General features: G+C 47.5%; 1 protein-coding gene across 5 annotated transcripts; it reads right to left on the reverse strand.

The window, feature by feature from the left end:
• Nucleotides 1-498: 498 nt before the first annotated feature.
• Nucleotides 499-12005, reverse strand: ZXDC (ZXD family zinc finger C). Of its 5 annotated transcripts, none has more exons than XM_080625793.1 (10): nt 10856-12000; nt 9958-10110; nt 9382-9460; nt 9138-9268; nt 8332-8502; nt 6783-7468; nt 6163-6247; nt 4411-4580; nt 3708-3809; nt 499-2693 (listed from the first exon to the last, which is right to left on the reverse strand). In XM_080625793.1, exons 1-10 carry the CDS (start codon nt 11931-11933, stop codon nt 2607-2609), a joined length of 2742 nt encoding a protein of 913 aa, XP_080481919.1. In that variant the 5' UTR covers nt 11934-12000; the 3' UTR covers nt 499-2606. The 5 variants fall into 5 exon arrangements, with proteins under 5 accessions (XP_080481919.1, XP_080481918.1, XP_080481921.1 ...); XM_080625792.1 differs by having other exon boundaries at nt 4411-4583; nt 10856-11999; XM_080625795.1 differs by lacking the exon at nt 8332-8502 and having other exon boundaries at nt 4411-4583; nt 10856-12005.
• Between the last annotated feature and the right edge of the window lie 2361 nt (nt 12006-14366).

Genomic DNA, 14366 nt, shown 5'->3' on the forward strand with positions numbered 1-14366 from the left:
CATAGGTCTACATTCTTGCTTGGTTGATCAACTTCACTCCTTCTACCCCAAAATCCCAGGGGAAGGTGCTGTGCCACAGCCCCTTTTCTCCCTCTACTGATCTTTTGCCTAAATAAATGAATTTAAATTGTCACATTTTGCTTCTCGGGCTCCTTCAAGCAACGATGCTTTTCTCATGCAGGTTTTGATGCAAACAGCACCATCCCTCCAAAACTGACTAGTGAGATCTGTCACAGTCCTGGCAACAATCTTTGTTAAGGCACAACTTAGTCAGGCACCCACAAGACATTTATTATAACCACAAATCTGCTGGAGGACTATAAAAACCAACAGCTAAGCACAGTCTATAATCCAAGGGATGGGTTTCATTACAGGCCACCTCACTACTGCGCAGAAGACACAAGCAAAGGAAAACCAACAGCTCTGCAGAAATCAAGCTGTTAACAGTGAGCTTTATGCCAGCTGCATCCATTCAAAGAACAAAACCCAGTGACAAACTGACCATAAAAAAAAAGCTTTATTAACCCTTTTGCACCAGCAGCTCATCAGGTATCCATTGCCAGCAATGGAGTCCAAGCCAAGTGATCCCATTTTCGGCCCCAAGAGGTCAGCACTTTACATTCACTTACAAAGCTGAGTGAGGTACATTTTCAGAAGTAGAAAGATTTGGTTGGAAGTCCCATAAAAAGATGGAGTGTTCCTTGGCCATTGTAATAGATTCAGAACTGGTATGGTCCTTGAGTACAGAGCAATGCTAACGCAGGCATCGGGAGCTTGAGGCACCTCAGCTTCCAGGGAGAGCACGGTGACCACTAGACCTAGACCCAGGAGTCACTCCAAATGATTCCTCCTCAACCTTTCTACCTCTCAGGAGTGGACTCCATGCTGCAGCCACAGCCACCATGTAGAAGATCTCATCTACCAAATGAGTTTGGTTTGGAAACCCAACCTGAGAGGGTTAAGAGATTCCTGGACATAAGCTGTAAACTCAGGCTGAGAGGAACAGAGAGACCTCAACACTAAAGACAGGAAAATAAAACTGGTTCAACCAGAGGATATAACACTGCCTACAATCCAGGATGTGAAGGTAACCTGTAATGCTTCCTTTCCTCTCTCCCCAAGTGCTCAACCAGGAAAAAGCCTTGATCTGGACACATACATCGTTCCAAAGGCACAGGAAGTAAAAGCGTTTCTGAATGACCTCGTGTGAGTTCAACACCAGTCTGACTGTAAAATAAATAAGTATGTGCAAGGTTAGAAAGACCACAACCTTCTCCAGCTTGCTGTATCCCGCTGTGTACAAAAAATACACATACGTGCATACACACACCTCATTGAGAATGAAAAACAGCACATACACCCCCTTAGCAAACTCCTAGACATCATTTGATAGGCATTCAGTACATCACCATGAGAAACATTTAAATTACTACCTTAAAATGTAACCAAAGGTGGTTTTCTTGTTTCCTATACAACCCTATAGTTATTTAGGTTTCTGCAATCCAGGTAAGTACAGTACATACAACCTCTCCCCCCGCCCCCAGGAGAAACTGCAGGCTTTCAGTGGGGCAAATCTTCCTACGTAACAATTGTCTCCCCCCATAAAATACTCTTGACCACGGCATAGTCTGTAAACCAGTTGGAAGCTCGACGTGTATGGGATAGCAAGAAAGAACAAGTGTTAAAACAGTGTTCCATACAAAAATCCCCAACAAAACAACCCAACCCAAAGTAAAAAGGTAGTGGCCAGTTCACAGGTAACTTGGCAGTTTATAGATGAGATAAAATCAAGGTGCTTCGATTTACGTGATGGTCAACATTCCTCCCCGGAAAGGGAACACAAAGCTGAAACGAACCTCTCGGATGCTGTTGGACTCCTCACTTGCAGTGAGTACAGTTCTATTGCAGTTCTCAAGTTGTGCTGGAAGAATTCAGCAAAGTATTTGGGATGCAGGAGCGAGGAAAGGGAGAAACTCAACATGAGCTACCATCTGATTCACAGCTAAGGTAACGGTTAGAATCTAACTTCCTAAAACAAAGAGTTGAGGGCATCTTGTTTTCATGGTGTGGGACATTCATTTTGTTACGTGTGACACTTTTAGCCCAGTTTTCTGCCAGAACACAGGGGCCAAAACTACTTGTGTGTGTGTGTGTATGGAAGAACACTTGCAAAGGTTAGCTCTTAATTCCTCAAGGCCACTGGCTCCAGAGGAGACCAGCAGAAGGAAGGTTTGAACTGTTGTAGGCAGGATGAATTTGTTCGTGTTAGCTGTAGAATACTTGCTTTCCTGTGAAAACAGTAAATATTACCTCAGTTTGAAGTTTAATACAGTACTTCTCCCTGAAACAACACTGTACAGCAGTCTGCCTCAGCCTCGCCAGCCTCCAGGCAGACAGGGTATCTTACACAGGCACATCAAGTGAGATTTACATCTTGTAAGAACATCTTTCAGCTGCAACCGTCCCTAGCACATTGCAAAGAGTGCAACCATCATCCAGCACTCCTGGTTTTCCTGTTTTCCTTGGAAAAAGACCCACCACAGTCATCTCACTCTGCCAAGACGTGATTGCCCAACTTGTTTTCAAGTAGCTCTTCTTAATAACGGTCATTCCAGATCCTGTAAGTTTATTGTGCTTCCAGTGAACTGAGAGTTATCAGAACCTGCATCATCTTCAGTGGAATTGTGTGGTTCCTGTTAAAGCAAACAGACAGCACGAAGAGGTCAGTGCCTTCACCTCTCGATGCTTTTAATGCTTGTCAGTAACATTACCCTGACATTTAGCCAACACCAGAGAAATGCTTTGAATGATTTAGAGGAAACCCAAACCTTTCCTACTTTGGGGACCCACTCAAAAGGTTTTTCTTTGGAACACTTCAGATAAGCATTACTAATGGTTATAAATTTAAAATCACTATTTGTTTTTCCTGTATTAACTCTCTACCATGGCCAACAATCCTAGAACTCTTCTTGTATTTCTAGGTTTATCACAGTAAAGTGCTCCTCTCAAATACTACAGCATTATTTTCCATGCAGGAGAAGCTTGGTTAAGAATAACTGCACGGCACAGTCTATCAAAACCAAAGCCCCACACGGTCAAGTAGAAAATGTGCCTTATGTACATGCCAATCATTCACTGCTCAGTTCTCAGCTGCTCCAGTTTACTGGAACAGCAGGTTCCAAAGTGTTTATACAAGAAGCTCCATGAAGCTTTCTGCATTCAAACACCACTGACACTCAGTAGTGACCACGAGCAAGCAGCGAAGCCAAAGACTGGAGAAGTGAGGAGGCTTTTTAACCTAACTGCACTCCCATTTAGACATCACTCTGAAATCTAGGCTCAAGATTTCATTTCCCACTTCCCACCTCTGTTGTAGCCTGTTACGTATCAATTCTGATCCTCTTTCTTGACACTTATCTGCAGGATGGGATCAAGAAAACAAGGATGGGGCACTTCAGTGGTAAATGAACAGATTTAGTTACTCATTATTCAGAAACAGAGGAAGAAAAACAACCACATGTCAAAGGTTGGTAACACACAAGACCAGTCCTACAGTGCAGCTCTCTGCTTACTGCTTCTTGTAAGTGAAATTAAACTCCCAATGAAAAACACAGTATTTGCATTAGGCTGAACACCAGAGTGTTCACACTAAACTGTCTTCACTTTCGCACTAGGTAATAAAGCCCAAGGGCTCTGACATGTTGTACCTGAAGTATGTGAACAGGTAAATCCACTGTAAGCTGAGAATGCGACGAGGAAGACTGAGAACTCAGTTGAAAGGGCAAATCCCCCTCTCCTGGGGAATCATCCTGTGAATACAGAAACATGATGCACTTACAAGACCCTCAAGCATCTCAGCACCATGTGGCAAATTTCACTCAGCCTCATCTGATAAAGCCACTCTACTCATAAGGCCTAGAGCCACACAGATGCTTGGAAAGGTAACTGCCACTTAAATCAGCCCTTGAAAGATCACCATGCAAAATGGAAGTTGGCTAAAACTCATCACAGTGTTCCCTCCATCAAGTGTATCCAGACTCAGAAGCTGAACAGGATGCTCCCTACAGCTACAGTGTCCGTATATTCCAGGCTGGACTGAGTATTACTACTGAACCAAATAAAAACATCTTGCCCATTTCCACAACGCAACTGTCTGGGCCTCCAGAAGTTGTACTATTGAACCAGCTCTGTTTCCTGGCATTTCTAGATCTCTCTAAAGCCACTTTCATACAAACTTCCAAGGAAAGTGTTTCTTGCAGGCAAATGCCCTAAGGGACATGGTACATACCACAGATCTCAAAATCCCATCTTGGGGCAGCAGCACCTGAGCTGGCAGGTAGTCAGGTCCTTCCATAAATGGGCCAGTTTGGCTAACAGAAGATGAACATGCTTTTCCTCCTCAGTTCTTACCTGAAGAAGCTGAATTTGCACATACTGGGCTCCAGTGGCAGGGTCCCTTATTGTCAGCCCTCCATTTGGCAGAACTATGTTGCCACCCAGTCGACTGCCAGGAGTGGATGAGGAGAAGTTGGTAGGGCTCACTTTACCACCCTTGCTTTTCCTCTGACCAGAGCCAGATGCTGCTAAAAGAGAGAATGTTTAACATTGAGATGCTCAGAAGCAATTTGCCAGTTTCCAATTTGATGCAGTTATTTACACGACACAGATGTCTGCCAACAGTACTGTATCATTAAGCACCATCTGATAACTGCTACAAGGCCAGACAAGAACCAGCTGATGAACTCCAACTGCTGGCTGAGCACTTTTTGACACAGAATCCTTTAGGATGGAAAAGACCTTTAGATCATTGAGTCCACCCATTAAATCTAGGGGTGCCATTAAAACTACATCACAAAGTGCTGTGGGTTAGGGCTCACCCCTGCGGTAGCCCAAAGGTATCAACATGTTTGTGGAGTTCTACAAAGGAATTAGGAAGTAGAATTACATTTTCTATTCTTAATTTGCAACTCATCTCCTGAAAAGTCTTGTTCATCATTTTCCCAAACTGTAATAGAAGCACAGTGAAGCTCATCTATTGCCAGTAAGATTCCAAGGACTGTTAGGCAGAACAGGCTTCGGAAGTACAACTACCACAACCTTAAGTGTTTTCCAGTTTAAAACACAACGAACCAGCTGCTTGTATCACAAAAAGCTGAAAGCCAAAAACCTAGTCAAAATAAATGTGAGGAGACAATCCTGCCAGCTGTTCTAGGTTTTGGTTTGGGTTTTAAACCTACAGTAAATAAAAGGCTTGGAAAACTTCCTTCTAAACACTGAACTTCTCTCTATAGGGCACATTCAGCCTAGTTAAACCTAGTTACCCTTCTGTGTGATGATGCACTGAACCAGAACGCATGCAGGCAAGACTTCCACAAATACAGAAATGTGACAGTGCTTAATTCAAACCTAGTCTCTTAACTCACCTTAGAAATTATCACGTTGATTGTCAGATGTGGAAGGTCTGAGAGACAGCAAGGAAGAACTAAACTACATATATATGTGATATTCCATCCCAGCCCCAAGGATAGACACAACTCAAACACCTGAGCTCACACAGACCACATTTGATCTGGCAAAGTAATGGTTTACAATCCACATCAGACAGCTTTGAGTCAAACTAGAGTCCAAAAGAAAGAGCATGCATCTGAAATCAAGATCTAAACCTCACCCTGCACAACAGCTCTCTACTAGGCTGAAATCAAAGAAAGGGGTTTGAGCAATTCTAGATAACCAAGAAATGAATTCCTTAACACTGCGTACACAGTGATTAAGTGAAATAAACTCAGCTGATCTTTTCAATGTCTGTACTGAGTAAAAGAAAACCCAATAGCCAAGACCAAAGTTACAGACAACAGAAAGCAAACTGATCTCAATTATGTATTTTAGTAAGAAATTAAAAAGCAGATTAAGAGACAAAGAGATAGCATCTTGTTAACACTCATCAAACATGTGGTGCAGATCTCCTTATAAGCTTACTGTGAATTTGATATTGCACAGAAAGCAATTATCCTGAGTAACAGATGGCACACCATATGCGTAAGTATTTTAACTAGCAATGAACAGGATGGGCTGCTTTGGGATGTTCTCAGATACTTGCTCCCATTTCAATGCCAAACCCCTGAATTGTATATAGGAAACTGAACAAAATGAATGGCTTCTCACCTGTGCTGCTCCCATTCCCTTTTTGTTTCCTTTTCTTGGCTAGCTGAATGGCTCTGTAGTCTGTTCTTGCAGATCCACTGCTCTCCTGGTGAAAGAAAATAAAGCCAAGAGATGTAAAGTTTTCTGACTGCAAGAATTCCTTGTTTGTACTTCCTATCTGGAGTTGAACACAAAAAGAAGTTAGCTCCACATTCACTTTGTGACATAAATTAAAAGTTAAGTCTGCAGTAACACAGTAAAGCAGAAAGGGAAGAGTACTCAAAATGGGAATGAGGACTGAGATGAAGATGTTTCAGTTACTCTCGCAGTCCAAATCTTTCCCTGGGATGAAATGCACAAGACATACCACACATTCTTGGGTGCTCTTGTAAATCCCATTTCTGTCTCGGACAGATGGGTGCTTATTTTTTAATCCCTTAACTTTCCCCACCAGAACTCCAGTATTTCTTACTACCACACCCAATCTACTTCCGATTAATCCATGACACAACCTATTCAACATAACACTCTACATCCTTCACCAAAAACAGCCAAAACACTTGATCTGCAAAATCTGAGAGGTCTCCCTAAGAGAGGTATCTCAGTCTTCCAGGGGTAAAACAAGCAGTAAAACAGCATACCAAAAATGAGCTGCCAGTTACGGTGCCAAGGTCCGTTTCTTTCTGCGCGCTGTAGCTCCCTGGAGGGTTGGAGAAGACAAACTGTGTCACTACTTTGCTGCCCTCTTGTTGACCAACAACATCCGAGCTCGGAAGCAGACTGCGTTCAGCTTTAGTTGGTGTTAGTAACTCAGGCACATTGGTACCGCCGAGGCTACTAGAAGGAGTCAAAGTGGCTGTGTCGATGGTTAGATTATTGCTGGATGTCAAACCGTGCACATCTTGGCTGGAATTCCTCACCGATAGGGATGCTAGGGAACCCAAGGCTTCTGCATTGACAGTCTGTACATCATCCAGATTTAAAGTGCTTTGCTGTAGAACTGTTGTACTGGTTCCCAGCAAGAGAGAACTGTCCAGGCTCTGTGGCATATCGCTGCTCGTCACCAGTATCAAGGGGTCGACTGCCTGGCTCAAAGAACTGGTGCTGACAGGGAGGTTTCCTCCCAGCGTTGAGCCCACCGAAGCAACGTCGATGGTGACAATTCCAGAGTTCACCAGTGCCATGTCTGTTGCAATGCCAGAATTGTTACTAGACACATTGGAGAAGAGGGATACGAGGTCTATGTTGCTGAGATCGCTCTGTCCCGGACTAGTGAGTTCACTGCTGGGTGTGAGGGAGCTGGTTGCTTCGAGCTGAGTGAGGAGGTCTGGAAGAGAAGGGGTTTGGTTCTAAGATAGACCTTTCATCAGAAAATGAGGAGGAAAAACATGAATGATCAAAGGAGGAAGCTTCAAACTCAGCCGACTGAAACACTTCCCAGCTACCCTGAAAGCAGATCTAAGGACAAGAAGCTTACTGAAGTTCACTCCTTTATTGAGAAATTTCAGTTGCAAGAGCACTTGCCAAAAGTACCACCAAGGCAGATCAGACCAAGTTAGGCTGTAGAGGAGTGGGAGTGCAAAAAGAAGTGCTTTTGGTCCTTGCTCATGTTTGACAGATGGCATGGAGAAGGAGAAACTCTATTTCATTCAAAAAAGCTGCAGTTTCATAGAATCATAGAATAGTTAGGGTTGGAAAGAACCTTAAGATCATTTAGCTCCAACCCCCCTGCCATGGGCAGGGACACCTCACACTAAACCATGGCACCCAAGGCTCTGTCCAACCTGGCCTTCAACACCGCCAGGGATGGAGCATTCACAACCTCCCTGGGCAACCCATTCCAGTGCCTCACCACCCTCACAGTAAAGAATTTCTTCCTTAGATCCAATCTAAACTTCCCCTGTTTCAGTTTGAACCCGTTACCCCTTGTCCTGTCACTACAGTCCCTAATGAAGAGTCCCTCCCCAGCATGCTTGCAGGCCCCCTATGACACAGGTCAGGCTCAAACCTCACTTTCTGAAACTCAGTTACAGGTGCCACTAAAAATTTTAGGGAGGGAAAACCAATTCCAGTCTGGGTGAAGGTTCTGCCATTTGGCTCAGATTTCAACAATAGTAAATACACATTTTCCTTAAGAAGACATCCAGTTTTGCCACTGCACCATCCCATAGTTTGAAACAACTACTTTACCTGGGCTGAAGTTATGCTGTTTGACCATGTGCGTCTTCATACTGTGTTTGGAAGTGAAAAACTTATTACAGCTAGGTACAGGGCAACGAGTCTTTAAGGAGTCCACATCCTGAAGATGTTTCTTGGAGTGAATATACAGGCTACTTCGTGCCGAAAACTTTGCACAACAGCCTGAAGGGAGATACACAAGGCTTTAAAGTGTCATCTGATTTCAATCTGATGTTCGTATTTAGTGTCTCAACAGAATGAATGAGAGGAGCTTGGCAGAACTCTATTTGCAGTGCCCACATGTGCATTCAGAGGAATCAGAAGAAAACCAAATACATATTGCATTGGTTTACATCAAGGACATCTCAGTGGGTAGGATAGTGCAACAGCCTGTTCCTGACAACAGGAAACTCTTTAAGTCATGCAGTGCAATGCAAAACCTCTCCCTGCTACAGCATATTAAATGTCATCTCTTCATGATGACTGCTGGCAAAACCATTAAAAGGAGAAACAATCACCAAGTAGAGCTGCTTTACTTTATGAAGCAAGATATCATAGAATGCTAGACTGGTTTGGGTTGGAAGAGACCTTAAAGCTCATCCAGTCCCAACCTCCTGCCACGGGCAGGGACACCTTCCACTAGAGCAGCTTGCTCAAGCTCCATCCAACCTATTTAGTTTTATCTCTTCAAACTCTGTTAGAAGACTCCACTCTAAATTGTCCCAATCCCGTAACAAACTTGTGCTTTGGGAAAACACACACAATCTTTAGGCCACATACACACAACTACCAGTTAACACACTAGAATGGAACAATACCTTCTACTGGACACTCAAATGGTTTTGTACCAAGGTGAGTTATACTGTGGCCTTTCAAGTGTTCTGCTCTTGTGAAGGACTTCCCGCAGCCTTCTACTGGGCACATAAATCTCCTGTCGTCTTCATGTTTCCTGCAAGGGAAGGCAATTACCATTGGCATGATTAAATCCACTGCTGCTTAAGAAATGGAAGAAACCCAAACAAGCAGCACATGATTTAAGGCAGTATAACCAGAAAAGGTTACCTCTTATGCCTCAGCAGCTTGGACATACTGGTGAAAGACCAGCCACAACCTTCAAAGTCGCAGATAAAAGGCCTTTCACCTTAAGCAAAGAAAGGTTATGTTAAGAATCTAAGAGGGGCAAGCACATTGCTACTAGAAGATCTCAAAAGCTGTTTCAACTGAATCAATTTAAGACAACTCAGCCACCCTCTCCTGCTAGTCACTGCGGAGTACTGTGATGCCCCTTCCCTCTCAGACAGTCTGAGCCTTCTTTAACTCCAGGCTATTCCATCTTTCCATATACATCAGGAAGCACAAATAATTAATGACTAATCCATCTCTTTTTAATCTGAGCCAGCTTGAAGATGCTTCAATAGACAAGAACAGCATTATTCAAACTAGAAACACAACTGAAATGTGTTCTGTTTCCACGACCTGCTACTGTATGTTGACTACAACAGTCTGAAGTTGGTTTCTAACACATCTAAGAACTTTCACTCCCCAAAGTGACACTTAGAAAACAGTTTTCCCAGCAAACTGAAGCCCATGTATTATCTCCCATGTACTTTCCCAGGTCCAAGTCACCCTCACAAATACCTGTGTGGCTCCTCATGTGGATTTTCAGTCGGCAGGCTTTGTCATACTGCTTGTTACAGCCAGGGAACGAGCAAGAGAACTGCTCCTGCTCTCGGAAGTGGGCTCGATTGTGGGAGAATAATGCACTCACTGTGATAAACGTCCTTTCACAGCCTGCAGAGAGAGAAGGGAAACAGCGCATGGGCTTGATGCAGAACTGGATCAGGAAACTGCAGTATCTCCCTCCAAACTTTTAGCGAGGGACCTTCATGATCCTTCTTCTAGGATATTACATCCTAGTACATAGAAAAACCAAACAGTGCAACCCTAAACTACGCTACTCCCAAGGACTATGATCATTTAGCCCAGGTGGGCAATCAGAACACATACAGCCTAGGTTAAGGCACATCACCAAATACTCGTACTGTGCTTCACAGCAGCACAAAGCCACGTGGTAAACTGACCAGCGAAAGCGCAGCACCCTCCAGCTTCCAAACTGTCATAGGATCACAGAATGGTTTGCGGTGGACAGGGCCTTAAAGCTCATCCAGCTCCAACCCCTATAACGGGCAGGGACCCCTTCCACTGGAGCAGCTTGCTCCAAGCCCCTGTGTCCAACCTGGCCTTGAACACTGGCAGGGATGGGGCAACCACAGCTTCTCTGGGCACCCTGTGCCAGCGCCTCAGCACCCTCACAGGGAAGAGCTTCTGCTTAAGAGCTCATCTCAGTCTCCTCTTTGCCAATGTAAACCTCCTGCCAAGGGCAGGGCCACCTTCCATTAGACCAGGTCGCACAAAGCACCCTCAATAACGCAAGTGACCTGGACCTGGCTCTTCCTCAGAATGAGGACCAGCATGGAGGAGAAGCCAGCCGACTGTGGGGTCGGGAGGGCCCGCGGGCCCGACGGCTCTGGCTTACCGGGGAAGTCGCAGCGGTAGGGCCGCTCGGGCTCCAGGTGGCTGCGGCGGCGGTGCGCGGCGAGGCGGCCGGCGCTGGGGAAGCGCTGCCCGCACAGCTCGCACTTGTGCGCCGCCTCCTGCTCGTGGGCGCGGCTGTGGGCCCGCAGGTTGTAGACGGTGGTGAAGCGCTTAGAGCAGCCGGGCGCCGCGCAGGCGAAGGGCCGCAGCTTGTCGTGCGAGTGCAGGTGCCGCCGCAGCTTGTAGGCCGTGGCGAAGGACCAGGCGCAGCCCGGCACCGGGCAGCAGAAGGGCCGCGCCGCCGCACCGCGGTCCTCCTCCCCGCCACCACCACCGCCGCCGCCGCCGTGCGCCGAGAGGCGGTGCAGCCGTAGCTGCTGCTTGCGGGGAAAGGCCTCGCCGCAGCGCGGCTCCGGGCACGGGAAGGCCGGCGGAGAGCGCGGCCGCGGCCCGCCCGGCGGCTCGGCGGGGCTGGGAGCGGCGGCGGCGGGGGGTGGCGGCGGCGCGGAGCCCGAGGCCTGCTCGGCGCCGGGGCCCAGCGTGAGGACGCCGTTCTCGATGCGCACCACCAGGCTCTGGTTGTTGATGGTGATGGTCCCCGAGAACGAGCCGTCCTCCGCCCCGCCGCCATCGCCGCCGGCGGGGGGCAGCGGCGGGGGAGGCGGCGGCGGCGGCACCGCTCCGGGGGCCTCCTCCTCCGGCGGCGGCGGCGGCTCTGCGGGCGGCGGGCCGGGCTGGGCGCGTCCCGCTTCGCCGCTTCCCGGGCCGGCCTCGGCCGCGCCGCGCACCACGTTGAGGACGAGCAGGAGCCCGTCGTTGTCGGGCGCGGGCCCCGCCGGCGGCGCGCAGGGGCTGGGCGCTGGGCTGGCCTCCGGCTTCTCCTCCACCAGCAGCACCGGGAAGCTCACGTAGAGGCCCGACGCCACGGCGGAGGAGGAGGAGGAGGCGGCGGCGGCGGGCGAGGGGTCCCAGTCGGGCGGCGGGCGGCGCGGGGCGGCGGGCGGCGCAGCGGGGCCGCCATGTTGCGCGCCGGGCCGGGCCCGGGCCGCCTCCGCGGCGGGCAGCCCCTGCGTTTCCATCTTGGGGGTCCCTGTAGCAGCGCCTGAAACCGGAGCCGCGGGGCGGGGCCGGCGCGGGGCAGCGGGGAATCCCGGAGCGCGGAATCCCGGAGCGGAGCTGAAGGCGCCGGGGAAACCCGGAGCGCGGAGTTCCGGAGCGGAGCCCGGGCTGCTCGCCACGGTCGGGGTCCTCTCGCCGCAAGGGAGGGTGCCCGGGGGCTAGCGGACCCCAGCGAGGCGCTGCACAGCAGTTTGCACCTCTAACAGTGGCACAATAGGAATTATTTCAGGATTTGGGGTTATTCCGGGATTTGTCCATTCCTATTAATAGCGAGGAGGAGGCTGTGCCAAAGCAGAGCAATTCCAAGCTTGCAAACCACAGTTGGAGAGTTACAATAGGTAAATACGTCAGCAAAATATCCTGTGGGTAGGAAACAGGCTCTATAATAACATATTGTTACTCAAATGAGTTGAACCTATGCAAAAATAATCCTAAGGATTCGCCTAACGCATAAAACCTGTTTTTCTCTCGTGTTCAGCTGGCTCCTGGCTCTCCGATACTGAAGGGAAAGGAAACTTAACCTGTATTTGCCATGGAAATCACACCATGTGATCACATCACTGTGGGAGCGAGGAGCAGTCCCAGCAGATGGTGCTGTGGTTCCTCCTTCCACTGAGCAATCCAGCATCAAATCTTCAGGAGCAAGGATGGGAAGGTGCTGGCCAGGGACCCAGCTGGTACTTCTTGCCATAGAGCTGTAGGCTGTATGTATGCTTTAGCTCACTACAGAAATCCACTGCCTCTGCATCCACTGGATGGGATCTGACACAGTACCTACATAGATGGACAGCTGGAAGGCTGCTCTCCGTGAGTTGGGTTTGTCCAGCAGGGAGCTCAGCTACCCGAAACCAGCATCAGCATCCCCACAGGACAACAGCCCATTCATAGCCGCAGCTGCTCTGCAAACAAGTTGAGAACAGATATATAAAACAAGGCTCAGCAGAGCTCAGAAAGGGAATCTTCACACTGGGCTTATGGATGCTGGATGTCAGCCGTTTCATCCCAGGCAGGAACAGGTTACTGCTTCCCTGGGCCCTCCCCAAAGGTCCCGCAAAACTTAGTCCATTCACATCCGTTAAGGGTTGAAATGTGCAGTTTAAAGACCAAGGCAGATATAAACATACACACATTACTATATACACTACATAGTTAAACAACAGAATGGTCATAAATGGGAGCAACTGCTCATCAGTTCATTTTCTGATGCCTTTCTGTAACCCATTTTGCCTTACTCACAACTTTACAATCTGAATTTCAGCTGGTAGCTCTTGTACAGCACTGTTACATTCAGGTTCTATGGCTCCCTACAGGTAGTGCGGAGTTACAAACTCCCAGGGACTTGAGGACCATTAAACACAAGTATACTTGCAGATTTATGTCCTCTGGTCAATAAAGCTACAAGGATCAAAATAAGGTTCCTTTTTGGTCTGAGATGCAAAGGTGAGTTTGCTGGCAAGTACCCCAGTACTAAACAATACAGAAGGGTAAAGAATTGGTCATAAATATTTCATCAATAACTTCTCTTTGGTGGGTTTTCAACTCAGAATTAAGATGAATCTATGGCACAACTCTAGAATCCTTCGTACAGACAAGCCAGTGCATTTTCTGGTTGTTCCTCTTGACCCAACAGTACCCTAGTGCTTTTGGACTGTGAAGACTGAAGTGGTTTTATACAACACCAAGATACTAATTTTGGACCCAGTCCAGTGTGGTTGTTACTAATAGGTAATGTATAACATATGTCAAAGCAAGGGCTGTCAAATCTGACTGGCAACTACTCGCATCTCAAGCGTATAACTTGGCAATGTGGGTGGTTTTTCCATAATATAAAGCAATTCCCATCAACTGCAGATTGCACCTCACAGAAGGCTCGGTTACAAGCAGATGCCACTCTCACTGTTCATCTGGAGACACACACAGTATGTGAACAGAGTAAAGAAATGATTTGTGAGTCCAAACAAATGCTTTCCTTTACCTGGCACCAGAGGCAACACAGAGCTGCAGAGTGTGCTCACCTGGCACGTACCAACAGCTGTACAGCCTTGAGAGCCCACAGTCCTGTGGACAGCAGCTTGTCACACCTCATCTGCAGCAGGCAATGCAGTTTTACCTGTGTAAGCCCTTCCCCTTCCAATTCTAGTTCCTTTCCTTGCAATGAATAGTTTCTTATTGCAAACATTGTTCCAAATACGTTAGTGAAAAGACTATCCCCGACATCAGTGGAGCTGTCACAGATAGAGGGTTTGCCCCATTAACAAGTTAAAGGGAAAGAAGAAGAACTCACATAGAACAGACATTTGCAAGGCTTTTATCATTTGGCCAGACAGCAAAACAGGTACCGAGGAAGCAACTTCAAATGTATCTGCAAGGACAAAAATGAGCTTGGAATACCA

This window comes from Psittacula echo (genome assembly GCF_963264785.1).
Source record: "Psittacula echo genome assembly, chromosome: 9".
Lineage (NCBI taxonomy): Eukaryota > Metazoa > Chordata > Aves > Psittaciformes > Psittacidae > Psittacula > Psittacula echo.

Bases quoted from the DNA above. Each gene is read 5' to 3' on its own strand.
- ZXDC (XM_080625792.1), bottom strand. From the start codon at position 11,933: ATGGAAACGCAGGGGCTGCCCGCCGCGGAGGCGGCCCGGGCCCGGCCC. The intron at 6,248-6,782 runs GTATGCTGTTTT...TTCTTTCACCAG, and splicing joins TAACTGGCAGCTCATTTTTG to GAGAGCAGTGGATCTGCAAG. The intron at 4,584-6,162 runs GTGAGAAGCCAT...TCTCTCTTTTAG, and splicing joins AGGGAATGGGAGCAGCACAG to CAGCATCTGGCTCTGGTCAG.